The sequence below is a fragment of the Condylura cristata genome, unplaced genomic scaffold (assembly GCF_000260355.1).
Source record: "Condylura cristata isolate star-nosed mole 26May11 unplaced genomic scaffold, ConCri1.0 scaffold00015, whole genome shotgun sequence".
NCBI classification, from domain to species: Eukaryota; Metazoa; Chordata; class Mammalia; order Eulipotyphla; family Talpidae; genus Condylura; species Condylura cristata.
Window position 1 is genome coordinate 5,871,610 of NW_004567116.1, and position 14,795 is coordinate 5,886,404.

General features: G+C 50.3%; 1 protein-coding gene across 1 annotated transcript in view; it reads left to right on the top strand.

Moving 5' to 3' along the window:
* LOC101627172 (olfactory receptor 1052-like) overlaps positions 1-14,795 on the top strand; it is a 35,151-nt gene that overhangs the window by 18,657 nt on the left and 1,699 nt on the right. Inside the window, exon 2 of the mRNA XM_004683458.1 lies at positions 13,302-14,214. Coding sequence (XP_004683515.1) covers positions 13,302-14,214 — 913 coding nt within the window. The remainder of the gene's footprint in view (positions 1-13,301; positions 14,215-14,795) is intronic.

Consider the following 14,795-nt stretch of genomic DNA (forward strand, 5'->3'; position numbering starts at 1 on the left):
TTCCTTCAGTAGTGGTGCTCAGCTCAGGCCCATTGTGGAAACTCTAGGTCTAATTTTTGGTTTTTAGGAACAGTGTTGGATACAAATAAGACATCTGAGTCCTAGACAGAGCCAATCACAAGTTCCCCCATCAGACTGTTTTTCTGCCGATTCTGATTAATTTTCTGCCTCCCTTCTTTCTCTGTGGCCTGCTCACTTGTCTGCCTGTCCATCTGTCTAGCCACCTCTCACATTCTCCAGACTCAAGATCTTGGATGGACAAATCCACACACATGTACACAAGGCCCAGCAAAAGCTTTCCTCACTGCTATTCAATATAAATTCCTCACTCACCAAAACACACACGTGCGCGCATACACACACACACACACACACACACACACACATAGTCATTTTTTGTGGGAAGCAGAAATGTGGCAACTGAAGACTCTATGTCCCAGTCTGTATTTGGGTGGTGCTGAGCTCTGGCCAGTGCTGTTCATGTGGGTTGAGCAACAGATGTCAATGCATTAGCTATGGATTTCCTGGGAATGTTTGATTTTCTTGACATAGAGGTTATCCCCTCTTTTGCATCCTGTCCTGTTTTCTGCTGCCTGGAACTCAGAAGTGATAGCTGAAGCTAAACAAGCCACTAACAAATATTTAGTTAATGAGTATGTACTATGTGCCAGGCACCCTTCCAAACCACAGAGATACTGCACTAACAAAATAAACACCCCTCTCTGCATGGTGCAGTCTTTGTGCTGGAGCATCTTGAGACAGGAAGGAGAGTAAAGAAAATCCCAGCAGCCTCAGCTTTGACAATTCTGAGCAGCTGAGCTAACGTCAGGAACTTACTAGAGAAAGTTACGGTCTTCAGCCCCGCGGGCAAACTAGTTGGCACAGGACTATTCAAAGAAGCTTTGACTGGAGGAATTAGGGCTGTGATTTATTCTGAGTCTGTGATACATGATTCATTTTGGAGTCAGAATTGAAAAGAAAATAGAAATGTTAAGGAATACATAATGTTCGTAATTTATATATGTGACTGTAATAAAAAGATGTAGATACATGTGTGTATATTATATATGTTATGTGTGTTATATATACATATACATCCATATATATATATATATGTATATATAGATATATATATTTAAGAAAGAAAAAAGGCAAAACAAGTGTGGACAAATGTCATGAGCAGAGTAAAGATGCCTAGATCATATGTTAGAGCACCTCTAATTGTTTCAGTAAGAACAGGGAGGGACTCTTGGGATTCCCCTGATCTAGTAGAAGGGTCCTGCCCTTTCGTGAATAAGGCCAGCCCAGCAATCTATCAAAAAAAGGGAGTGCTTGAGCTCGAGGCCCTTGGGTCCCTTTCTCCCGACCTGGAGGAGGAATGTGCCTATCCTCTCGTGAGAGATGCCTGCTGTGGACCACACCTCTCAGACCAGAGCCCTCCTGCGGTGATGGAGCCCAGCCCCTGCCGCCTCCAGACCGGGCAAGCAGGAAGGGACTGGACAGCAACTGGCGAGAGGTCTGAGACTTACTCTCACACCCGCCTGCACCCAGCCAGCAGCAGGGTGTGGGCAGAGAGGCACCCGCCCCCAGCACCTTGCCCACAGCGCCACTCACCAGGAATAACCCGACACTCAGACACTCACATCATGTCAGCTGGCAACAACAGGACTGTGGTGTGTGGCTCTCAGGCCCGCAGAGGGGTGCTCCTGTCCCCGAGGGGAGGGAAGCAGGGTGCAGAAGGTGTTTAGGAAGAGAGGAGGGAGGGAGGCGGGAGAGGGAATGCAAAGGAGAAGAAAACTGGGTAAAGGAAGGAGGGAGAGAAGCACAGAGAATTCACTCAAGGATGTTCCTTGCGGGGTTGCAAGCTATGAGGAAGTTGGAGGAAGAAAAAGCGGCAGGGGTCCAGACTGGGAGCACCCCCTCACCATTGCTCCTTTTGACCCCTAACCTTTCAGGCGGGACCCAACAAATCCACACTCACATCCCCTTCTCACTCAGCACACAGTGGGGGGATCAGTCTCAGGAGAGGGGGGCTGAAGCCACTTGGGGGGCAGGCAATGCCTCCGGGGCTCTCTTTTCCTCCATCCCTTTGTGCCTCTGAGCATGAAGAGGAAAGTCAGACGCCCAGGGGTGGATGACCAGTCCCAGCCCTTCTCTAACCCCTGTCTTCTTTCTTAGGGGAGTGGATCTTTCCTCTGCCAGGCAGGAGAGCAGGGTGGAGGAGCAGTGAAAGGCTTTGAAAAGGATTCCACTGTTTGGTTTAAGAACACCGAGGGAGGGAAGCGCTGAAGGGAATGTGAGCCTCTCCCCTTTGGGAGGAAAACATGCTGAACGGGATATCTTGTAGGTTTTGTGCTGCATCAAAACTGTCTCCCCAGGACTAACAGAGCTTTTCCGTCTCCCCAAGACATTGTCATTATTCATTAATCCTTCATGGTATGGACTGGCTTTCTGGGCAGTGACAAGGAGGTTCTTGCTCCAATGTGGGTGTGGGGTCAAGAACAGAGCCGACTCATGGAGCCCAGCGACATGTGCGTTTCCAGAACAGTCGATTGTCTTCCGCAGCCCTACAGTTCTTATCTCCGCCTGGACCAGATGCAGGAAAGCATGCAACCTTGAAACACAGAAGCCATTCACCCTCGGTGAAACCGAAAAACCGTGTACTCACTGTTTTGGAAATCAATTAACTCCCAGCAGATACCAAAGAAGACAACAACCCATTCAAGGTAAAAAATTAATTCTTTGTACAAATAACGGCACTTGAATACCAAGACGAGCTTGGACCCACACATTCATTGAAAATCGCTCCAAATTTTGTACAATACACCCCATTCTCTCTGTTGAACAATCCAATTGTTTGTCTCAACTGACCCTGGGAGCCTGTACTTTTCACTGACCGCTTCACTACAGCCCCTTCTAGGCAGGTAGCCTCGTCTGATTCATTCCCCCGCAGACAGAAAATGGAAAAGGTGCACACCCCATTTTACAGCTCACAATCTCAAAGGAATCCAATTCAGAAGTTCCTATTTTTATCATTTCTAGGTCTCTGCCTTTTCCGCCTTACCTATAGGTTTGCCCCGGGGGCAGTGGGACATTTCTACCATCTCCTTGACTGATGTGAACCTCTAAGAAGCCCACAAAATAATCTTGCAAAGATTATTTTCCCTCAGAGTCTGCCTTTCTGTTCAAACACGGCAGCCTCCACTAAGACGATCCCAACCAGACTGTGCCAACCTCTGCTCCCGGTTGTCAGCCGCCTCCTCCTCTCAGCCCAGTGACCTGTGTGGCTTCTTTTCCATTTGTTGTTGGGGTGGACAGAAGTGGAGGGAGCAGGAGAAGAGACACACATGATGCCTGAAAAGGATTCAGGTGTATAAAAGGTATAATGTCGGTCCTCGCTGATGGCGCAGCGGATTAAAGCACAGCACTAAGACGCTAAAGCCACTTCAGCATGAGTTCGATCCCCGCCTGCCACGGAGGTGACCACATGGCGCGGCTGTAAAGTCACACATTTAATGAGTGTTTTTCTGTTCTGGGGCCCTGTGGCCCCAGAAATACATCACTGACAAACAGACACAATCCCTGTCTTTATGGAACTTACATTCCTGTGAAGTGGGCAGACCATGAAAAATAAACAAGCAGATACTATTGCAGATGTGATCGTGCTATTAAAAAAAAAAAAAAAGAGGGGGGAAGGCTAGAAAATTGGGTATTGCTATTTAAATAAGATCACAAAACAGTCTCTCCTGTTAAGAGGAATAATATGATGGAGACAAACACCATATGATATCACTTGCATGCACAGAATAAAGAAAACTAATGAGCAAAGCAAAACTGAACCCCTAGACGATAGGAACAATATAGGGGCTATCGGCAGGGAAGGAGGAGAGGGTAAGGACACGGGTCAGCGGGGCTAGTTAAATGGGGATGGGAGGAAGCGGGACTGTGGTGGAACACGTCACATTGATCTACAACACGGAACACCTGAAACCTGTATAATGTTGTAAACTAACCTTGTTTCACAACAACAGAAAATTTTAAATAAAAGGCCTCTTCATGAAGATGGTATTTGAGTAGAAACCATGGATTCCGGTTGGGCAAGGAAGTTAGACTGGCTGGGAGAGGAATGAGCAGGAGGTGATGTGGGGGCCTCCCTGGTGGCTCAAGGGGTTAAGTCTTGGACCCTACCACGCTACCGCAGCCAAAGCAGCACAAGTTCAATCCCCGGCCAGGGACCTGACCCACGTGGCACAGCAGACCTCTCCTGTCCCGCCCACTGCTCCCTCAGCACTGTGTCTCAGTGCATCTGCCTGTTCTGCTCCCCACTCTGCCTCTGGGGAACACTCTCACCCCCACCACTCCATACCTCTGACCTTCACCCCAGTCTTTGTATGCATAAATAAATAAAATAAATCTTTTTTTTTTAAAACCTATACTGTTTTTTTTTAAGATTTATTTACTTATGCATACAAGAACTAGGGTGTAGGCCAGAGGTGTGGGGGTGAGCAGACTCACCAGAATAGGGGGCAGAACAGACAAATCTATTGAAATACACTCCCAAGGGGAGCAGCAGGCAAGATACTGACTGGGATTTAAGTCTTCATTCTGCTTATCTTGGCCTAAGGAGGACCAAGATAAAAAGCATGAATGTTTTTTAAAACTCCCTGGGTGACTATCTCAAGCAGAAAACAAGTGGGACCCAAAATGGGCATCACCCAAGGGTGCCAGTCTGGGACCTCCTGACCATTAAGTGCTTCATGCCACTGCTCCGTGCTCCATGAATCTGTGGCCCCCGTAAGCCCTCCCACGCAGTCTCCGGCTTCCTCACAGCCCCTTGACACTGTGTGCTCTTCTTTTCTATGGAGAATTATTCTCACATAATATAAACACGCTTTACAGGTTCCTTCAGCAGCAAGATACTCAGCCTGATTCTCAAAATAAAGTAAAAAGGTGACACGTCTTGAGGCCACTGAGGGGTGACTCAGACACTTGTGGCCAAATGGAAAGAAACAGGAACTGAAGTCACAGAAAGTCACAGGGACAAGAGGTGGGAAGACGCCTCCAGGCAGGAGGTGACTCGGGCCAGCAGCTGCAAGAGGAAAAAGTCTGGAACCCAGGGACACCTCCCAGCCATGCTAATGACATGGAGTGGAGACAAGCATCCTGTCACAAGAGGGGCCCCCAGAGGATGCAGCTTGACGAGCTCCCTGGACTTGTGAAAGAGGCTCTGGTCCCTGACATGCAGGAAAAATCAGCAAAGAAGGGAAGAAGAATGGACCCCACAGAAAAGTGGCATGTGCATCAGACCACAGCCCCCCACTGGCGTTCAGCAAGAGGATCCATCCAGGTCCTGGGGCATGCAGAACCCCACTCTGCAGGGACCCCAGTCTGCAGGGGTCCTTGTCTACAGAGAGGAGTGTGGCCGACCCGTTACCAGAATCAAGGTGGGTGATACACTGAGGGTGAGGTTGCATCTGCTGAGGCTTTTCCTAGAAAACATTTTGGGTTTATCATCTCTCTAGACTAGACCCCAAGTAACCCCAAGGTGGGCCTCCCTAATGGCGCAAAGGGTTATGCCTCAGCACTCTGAAGCTATCGGCAGCCACAGCAGCACAAGTTCGATCCCCGTGAGAGAGAGGACCTACGTGATGCAACCGACCTCTCCTGTCTCCCCATTGTCCCCCTCAGCAATGGATTTCAGTAGATCTGCATGTTCTGCACCCCAGTCTATCCCTGGTGAATCCTCTCACCCCCCTGAGTCTCTGGCCTGCACCCCAGTTCTCATATGCATAAATAATCTTTTAAAAAAACTTTTTAAAAGTAACCCCAAGGTACAGAACCAGAGGCTGGAGGAAGCAAAGCTTGAAGGCCAGAAGAGTCCTGGGTGCATCCCGACTGTGACACCTACCAGCTCCGACCCTGGGCGGGCGGTGCCCCGTCCCTCCTGTACGGTGTAGACAATGATGTTTGCCAAGTACACTGCCCAGGATTTGTGTGAGCATAAAAAGAAGCAACACGTTCGCAAGCTATTGCCAAATTACACAAATGTTCACAGTTAAAAAAGCAAACAACCCATTCCAGAAGTGAGCAAGAGACCTAAAGAAGCATTTCTCTAAAGAAGGCTCCCAGATGGCCTACAGGCACAGGAAAAAGTGCTCGAAATCGGCCCTCCCTGGTGGCACAACGGGTTAGGATGCAGAACTACAAGCTACCTCAGTACAAGTTCGATCCCCAGCCCTGGAGGTGACCTGCAAGGCACAGCAGACCCCTCCTGACCCGCCCGCTGCTCCCCTCAGCAGTGTACTTCATCAATCTGCGTGTTCTGCTCCCCACTCTGTCTCTGGTGAATCCTCTCACCACCCCTGCACCTCTGGCTGTACCCCAGTTCTGTATCACTTGTTCAGAGGGAAAAGCAAATTGGAATTAGCATGAGCAATCACCTCACCTCTCTCAAAGAGAGTGGAAACAAGAGATGTTGATGAGGATGTGAAGAAAAAGAAGCCCTGAGCCACCGCAGGTGGGAATGTAATTTGGTGCAGCCTTGACAGAAAACTGTTTGGAGATTCCAAAACAGAAATTAAAATGTAATAAATAAAATGGAAGCCTCACATGTTCCAGCCATAACTATTTCCAGGTATTTACTCAGATTTGAAAACATGAATATAAAAAAGATGTATACACGCCTGTGTTCATAGCAACATTACCTACATTGCTAAGATGAGATCTGTGTAAATAATCATCACATATAATAGTACATGTACAGGTATGTGTGTGTGTTCATTGACAAATGTCAGCAAAAGTAATCAAAGACTACACATACTCACTGGAATACTATTCGGCTGTTAAAAAGATGAAGTGGTGCCTTTTGGCCACGATGGATGGAACTTGAGGGGAGGGTATTCAGTGAAATAAGTCAGAACATGAAAGACAGTTATCAGATGCTCTCAGTCATCTGTGGAATATAAATAACTAAAAAGAACAAACCAGCAAACAATAGTAACTCCTGGACTCTGAATAATATACTGGTTATCACAGGGAACAGGTGGGAGGTGTGGGGAGCGGGGGTGGGGAGATGTTGGGAGGGGAGGTGGGGAAGGCAGGGTGGTGGCTCTGGAGCACCGGTGGGGAGTAAGTGATGCACATTCACCTATGGGGGTGAAGTGGTACCCCCAGAAGTAACTGACGGTGAATCGACAAAACATCTTTAAATGTTCATTGTTATTATTACCACTCAAGATGAGGTGTATGATCAGAAAAAAAAGGAGTCTTTTTGTTGTTGTTGTTGTTAAAGATTTATTTATTTATTTATGTACATAGAACTGGGGTAAGGCCAGAGGTGGTAAGAGGCTTCACCAGAGATAGTCGGAGAGCACAACAGGCAGATCAATGAAATACACTGCTGAGGGGAAAAGCGGGCGGGTCAGGAGAGGTCTGCTGTGCCATGTGGGTCACCCCCGGGGCGGGGATCGAACTCGCACTGAAGCAGCTGCCAGGGAGTCTTAATGGGATTGAGAAAGAGGGAGCACATCACTAACAACCTCCTGCCGATAATGAGGCGGGCGGGAATTAATTGCCTCAAGCCCCTGGGAAGATGATCCCGAGCAAGCTTCCCCCCCTCTGGAGTATCACACTCATTAAACTTAAGTGAGGGGACCCAGGGGACTGGAGTGAGGAGCGTCAGCCCCCGGCCAGGAGCGGAAGGCCTCAGATCTCAAGTACCCACAGAGGCTCCATCTTCAGCCTTGCTCCGGGGTGACCCGGGACAGGGACTGTCCTCCTGTTCAGCCCCTGGTGCCCTCCAAAGTAAGTGAATCCTCACAGGTCCGGTCCCAGGAAGGCCACGTAAGCGCTCGGCCAGACGCCTTCCCAGGGAGCTCAGGTCCACCGCGTGCCTTGGAGGGCGATGGCCGCTGCACAGGTCAGTGCACACGGGTGTCCCATTTCCCCTCCTCCCCCCACTGGGCCCCACGCCCTCAAGCCCTCTTCACAAACAAGGACCATCATGGAATATTGGCTCTGACCAACTGCAGCCTGTGTTTCCAAGGCTCCCTGCAGCCTCACAGCAACCCCAGGGCACTGTGCCGAAGCCGAGTGAGTGAGGTGAACAGTGTGCCGGGGTCGGGATAGGAGGAAGAAACTGGGGTTCAAATCCCAGTCAGGTCAATACCAAGGCCCACACTCTAGGCCATGGTGCTCCCCAACAAGTCGCCAGCCCCGAGAGCCAGCAGTGGAGGGGAGAAGCTCTTCTGAAAAGCAATGAATTTGGGGGTACATTTGCAATAATTGGGGGTGGGTGGGTAGGTGAAGAATCTCTCCACTCCCCAGCTATCCTAAGCCACTTGGTGGTTCCCCATTATTTGGTGAAGCTGGGTTCTCCATGCCACACATTCAAAGCCTCCTGGCCTTGGTCTCAGGACCAAGAAGTTGTCCCAAAGGCCCCCCCAACACCGCCCCCCCAGGGAGGCTGCCTGAGGCTTGGTTGTTAAGTTTGATGCTGCTCTTGCATCCACTTACAGAAACAAACAAAAACACTGGTGTGATCAACTGCTCATCACTACTCCTTGTGCAAACAAAGAAACTAGAAAGCCCCTAAGGAATCTGGGTGCACCTCTTAGGCAAGAGAGGACACCCTCCCTGGACCAGTGTTCGTTCCCTGGGGCACAGGTTTGCTAAGAAGAGAGGTCAGTTTCCAGGGGCTTTGTCTGGAAAGCCCAGTCTCTCCGTGACACTCACCAGTTCACCCAAGCCCCTGGCCAATATTCAGACCAAGTGTGGGGTCACTTTCAGGGCCAGATGGACACAGAGGTTCCTGCTAGAGCATTTTGCAAACAGGGACCAGAGCCTCCCAGTTTCAGCCCGCATCCAGCTGGCACAGAAGCTAAATGCACTCAGGCTGTGGTCAGCGTGTTCCAAATTCAAATCAGAATAAAAATCAGCTGCAGATCTTGTTAAACGGCAGCTTTGAGTCAGTAGAAGACCCGGGTCCCAGGGGAACCCACCTCCCAGGGGAACCCACCTGCCGATGCTGCAGGTATGTGGGTCTCACCTGGAAGGCCAGTGGCCGGAGGCAGAGGGCGCTGGGGGTCTCCCCCCAGATTCCAACCAGACTTCTTCAATCCTAAACTGCTCTAAGATATTTTGTTGGTGATTGTAAAAGAGTGGCAACAACTTAAACATCTCTCCTTGGGAGACTACTGAACCCTGACTTCCACCAAACAACAGTGCAGCCTTTGGGGGAAAATGGGCCACACTTATTAATGACTAACATGGAAAGTTCCCACAGATAAGCTGCTAAATTGTTTTCAAATGTTGAGGAGCAGAACAATGGATGCCTTTTGCTTCCATTTATATCGCTCAAGAAAAGCAAACAGAGCTGTACATATATTACTTGCATGCGGAATAAGTAAACAAAGAAAGAAGCCCAAGGAACTAAGTGGTTACTCCTGGAAAGAGCTGGGTGACTGGAACCAGGGGAAGTTTCTGTTGTCCCTTCTGAGTTTGCAACACAGAAGCACAGACCCCAGAAACATTAGAAAAGAAAGCTAGAATGGAAACATAATCCTCTTGTTCTTTCTCGGCCTACCTCCCATGAAATGGAGTCCTTCCACAGCCTTTTCAAAATCCTCCGGAGGCCCAGCAGAATTCCCTGGGTGACAGGTGACAGAGAGCAGTGCCTCGCGTGGCCACTGTGGACCCCTGCAAGTGTGCACCTTGAGTCTGGAAGACCTGGGGGCAGGGGCCCCGATTTCCACTGTGGGGTCTGAGACTTGCAGCAGAGAACGAGAAATGCCACACTGGCTTCTTGGCAAGTGGAGGAAATTCTGCACCCCTGGGTCAACCTGGGAGGCTGAGAAAAGGGGGAACACCCTGCCTTCTACATCTGGCGGCTGAACAGCTATGAAAGCAGCTGCAGGTGGGGGAACAGGCTCCCCTAAGACGGTTTCTAAGGCTCTCAGGCTCGTCATTCTCCCGAGTTACTTCTGATTGGGCCCTCTCATTTGGGGGAACTGTGGGGGCTTATTGTACATCCCTCATTTCCTTGTTTTACCTCTTGGTTCTCATGAAGAAATTTCTGTTTTGGGTCATGTTTTCTTTCCTACGGCTGTGATCTGGGGCGCTAATGAGGGGGTTATGCGTCTAGCTCTCCATGGGGTCACCCAGTTCATCCAGGCGTGACCCCCAGGGAGGCTCCCTAGACTGCTGTGGTCAAGGTGGGAAGAGCTGTAGAACAGCACGCAGGTGCGGCTTAGCAAATACCAGCTTCCTCGCTCACTGCACAACCGCCAGGATTACTGTCTACACCTCCTACTTCTCAGAGCTTCTCTGTTATTTCATTTCAGCCCCCCACCCACTCCCAGAAGTCCTTGTCCCTTATACTCCCCAGGACTCAGTTTCTTTGTGACTCGGCCAGCACCAAATCTTAAACATCCACGCCTGGGAGCCCACGTGGCCCCGCCCCACACCCGATGGATGTCCTCGGAATCCAAACTTCCTACTGCGCGGGTCCAGAGTGTGGTGAGCGCCACAGCCAGCCCCTCCTGGGTCTTCATGTCATGCGGTCTCCTGTGCACCCCCATTCTAGGCTACTATTTAATATATGTGTTAAGAGTTTGTATTTCCAGGTATTTCTAAGCTGGGCACGGTTAACTGAGCAGGGCTTGCAGTTGATAGGAGGCCCCAGGCCCTGAGTTGCTGTTTTCCCTGCAGCCTTATCCGGGATGTTTGCTCCTGTTATCTTTGGACCTGTAAGCTCTAGTTTGTTCAAGCATTCCTTTGTTTCGGCTTCAGCCTCAGGGCGAGGGTAATGGTGGTGTTCTGCATATCATAGGCTGGCCTTCAAGAAGAGCGCTTTTATAAGGAGACCCAGGGGTGCTGACCTGCTTCTCCCTGCCCATTCCTGGTGCCAACTATCCCATATTAAGAGCCTCAGGCTCACACCTTGCTCAGCAAAACACCCCTGCAGCTTTGCAACAGCGCCCCCTCTGGCCTGGCTGCCTACTCACGCACCCACTCAGCCAACACCCTGTCAGGTCTCAGGAGCCTCGAGTCACGCCGCATCAGTAACTTGTAGGGGGCGCTGCAGCACGGCAGCATCTCTCCTCGTGGAAGGCTTTGGCCCCTCTGACGCTAAACAAAGGTCGCTTCAAGTCTCTCTGACCCCTTGTTGGGCCTGATCTTTGCTCCTGGGGCATGTTGCGGTCATCCACTTTTCCCTCGGCTGTTTTTTTTCTTGTTTTTGCGTTGTTTCAGACAGTTTAGTTGTTTCTGGAAGGGGTGAGTCTGCCCCCCAGCTTTGCGCTAAACATTTAAACACTATGTATACACTTAATTAACTGAATGTTCTTCAACTTTTTAAGTGATGATCACAAATGGAATGCACCTGGTTTCCCAAGCCCTTCAAAAGCTTTCATAAGCATTTAAACAACTCAAAGTTACCGAATAAAATTATATATTTAATCAAAGGTTCTGCATTTTAGCAGGATCAAATCAAACACAAATTCAGTTAATTCAGTTTCACTATTCATCCTCCATATTTCAAGACAAATTAAGTAGATCATCAAATGCTTCAGCACCTTCAACAGTATGCATATTCAATGTGTGTGTGTTCTAATACGCATTCACGCTCATAGTATAGATCTTACACAAAATTATCCGTATAGGCACAACACACACTGAAGCTAATGAAGACTGTGGAGTCAGGAATGTCAGGTAAAACTTGGAGACTAAGCGGGGACCTGGCTGCTCCCCTCTGGAGGGTTCATCCCCTGCATGTCAACCAGCTGGTGCCCCCCAGACACCTTCTGCTGCTATGACAACATGACACTACAGGTCCCAGCTTCAGGAACCTGTTTTCACACACCCTGTACATCTTCTTTTCATGCTTATCCAGTTCTCATCACAATCATTCCCAATTTTTATCATTTGATTCGGGCAAGAGGAATTCTAAACTCACCCATCTTGACTAGTAACTGTTCTCTTTGTGACCTGATTTGTCCAGAAGTGACCCATGACCCTGTATCTTCTTTGTAGCTTTCCACAATGGTTGACTGAAGCCTGACTACATGCCAGCACTGCAGACACAGCAATGGACAACTGACAACAATGTTTGGCTTCATGTTTCTTGCATCGTAACAGGAGGATTAAATTCCCACAAATAATGTAAGCGTGGTTTGTAGGCAGTTACAATGAACGTAATGCATCCATAGAGTCAGAAGCGAGTGAGTGTTATGAGGGAAAACACTAATCCAAGAAGAGGGCCAGGGAGAACTGGGCTAGGAGCAGATTTAGTTGCAAGTGGGATGCTGAAGGGGGGCTCACAAGCACCTCCCTTTATAGGAGGTGAGGCTAAAGAAACCATGAATATTAGAGCAGGAGTGTTCCCAGGAGAGGAGACAGTGCGTGCACAAGAGTGAGGAGGCAGGTGTCACTTGTAAGAGTGAGAAGAGGAGAACACAGGACACCAGGTACAGGGGACACAGAGCAGTGGCCAGCAGAGTGGGCCTGCGTGGGCCACGTGAAGGCGCTGACTTGGCCGCCGCTTGTCACGGGCAGTGACACCAGTGAAGAGTAACTACAGTAGTCCAAGCAGACATACTGGTGTCTTGCAAAGAAGGGGCAGGAACTCGGCCTATTTCCAAGGTGGAGCTGATAAGATTTACTGCAAAGTGAGAGAAAAGTGCCCCAAGTGACTCGAAAGCATTGGCTGGATGGCTTGAGTTGCCATGACCCGAGTGAGGGAGAGGGTCTCCTGTAAGTAAGCATGAATTCCCATTCGGTCATTGACACCAGGCCCCGTGGTAGATGCCAGGGCACAAATTATTGAGACACTAGGTAAGTATCTTACTGCCCCTCACCATAAGAGTAAGAAACTCCAGAAGGAAAGAGGAACGGGGATTTCATTATGTTAAAATATAGTGCCATGAATTCAGCTAAAGAAATAGCTATGCAGCTCAAGAGGGGGGGTAGGAGCCAGGTCTTAGCTGGGTCTGGAGACACCCAAGGACATGCCCAGAAGGAAATATCAACGTGGCCAGTCATAGGCATATTGCAAAACACAGTGTGTGTTGAAGTAAGTTGTGCACAATTGCTTGAGAGCAGGGTAGCGTGGAGGGGTGTCAGGGAGGCCACGGCCAATGCTAGAGCCTTTACACTCTTCTGAGGGATGGTGTTACAAGACGGGGTGAACGAGGGCTTTGGGGAACAGCTTTCCAGTCATGGAGAATATTCAGGGCTACCCCTTTGTTGAGAATTTAACATTCACATTTCTCCACCGATGCCCACCCCCATGTGGAAACGCCCAGGGGGACGTCCCTGGGGCGGAATCTCACCACTGTGACCAGGTTCATCCTGCTGGGTCTCACGGACCAAGAAGAGCAGAAGCAGCTGCTCTTTGCCGTCTTCCTGCTGATCTACACCGTGACCCTGGTGGGCAACCTGGGCATGATCGACCTGATCCGCACCAGCTCCCCCCTGCACACCCCCATGTACTTCCTTCTCAGCGTGCTCTCCTTCCTCGACATCTGCAATTCCTCCGTCTTCACCCCCAGGCTACTAATCAGCTTCCTCATTGCTGACCAGTCCATCTCCTTTGAAGGCTGCGTGGTCCAGATGGCCCTGATGATCTTCCATGGCACCGGGGAGTGTCTGCTCCTGGCCATCATGGCCTATGACCGATTCGTGGCCATCTGCCACCCCCTCCTCTACCACACCATCATGTCCAAGTCCTTGTGTGTCCAGCTGGCGGTGGTCACCTATGCAGGGGGGGTGTTCATTTCAGCTGTGCAGACAGGAAACGTGTTCATCTTGCCCTTCTGTGGTCCCAACATCATCGACCACTACTTCTGTGACATCCTGCCCGTGCTGCAGCTGGCCTGCGCAGACACCAGAGTGGCCAACATCATCCTGCTGTCCTTCTCAGCCCTGGTCACGGTGCCCACTGTGTCCGCCATCCTGGTCTCTTACACCTACATCCTGGTCACCATCTACAGGATGAGGTCCCTGGAGGCCCGACGCAAGGCCTTCTCCACCTGTGCCTCCCACCTCACTGCCCTCTGCCTCTTCTACGGCTCCGTGTTCCTGGTCTATGTCCAGCCCAACCCTGAGAACGCCGCAGCCTACAACAAGATCCTCTCTGTGTTCTACACCATCGTGATCCCCATGCTGAACCCCCTGGTCTACAGCCTGAGGAATAAAGACGTCAAGGCCGCTCTTCAAGTTAGAGTTCTTAACCTAAGCAGAAAAGGAATTTGCTAGAAAGGAATCTGGTAGCTCGTAAAATGGAAGCCTAGAGAACCCAGCTGGGACAGGAACCCAGAAAGCAAGGCACAGCTGAAAGCCTGCCCCAAGCACGGCCGGGGCAGGCCACCACCCGAGGGTGCTCTCCCTCGCCCGGGCCCTGAGCACTGCCCCTGCTTAGCTGTAGCACTGCGAACTCCCTGCCGCTCTGCTCCCCCTGCCACCAGGCCCCCTCCCTGCTGATTGCAGAAAGGGCAGGAGTCCGCCTGGGGGAAGTGATGGAGCCGCTGTCTCTCTCCCAGCTCAAGTTGTTTCTGCATGCTATAGAGCCTGCGGGTCGCCTCTTTTATGACAGCTCAGGCCAGACAGATCTTGCTAGCATTTTCCTGAGAGCCTCAATTTCTCCACCTTAACTTCTCCAACCCTTCTTCATGGGACACTCTGCAGTTTGCCTTTCTGTCTCTCCCGAGGCCCACCTCCGGCTCTCGGTGGCAGGCTCCCACATGATTAAAACCCTGGGAAAGTGGGGCCCTCCCTGGTGGAGCAGCGGGTTAAAGCAC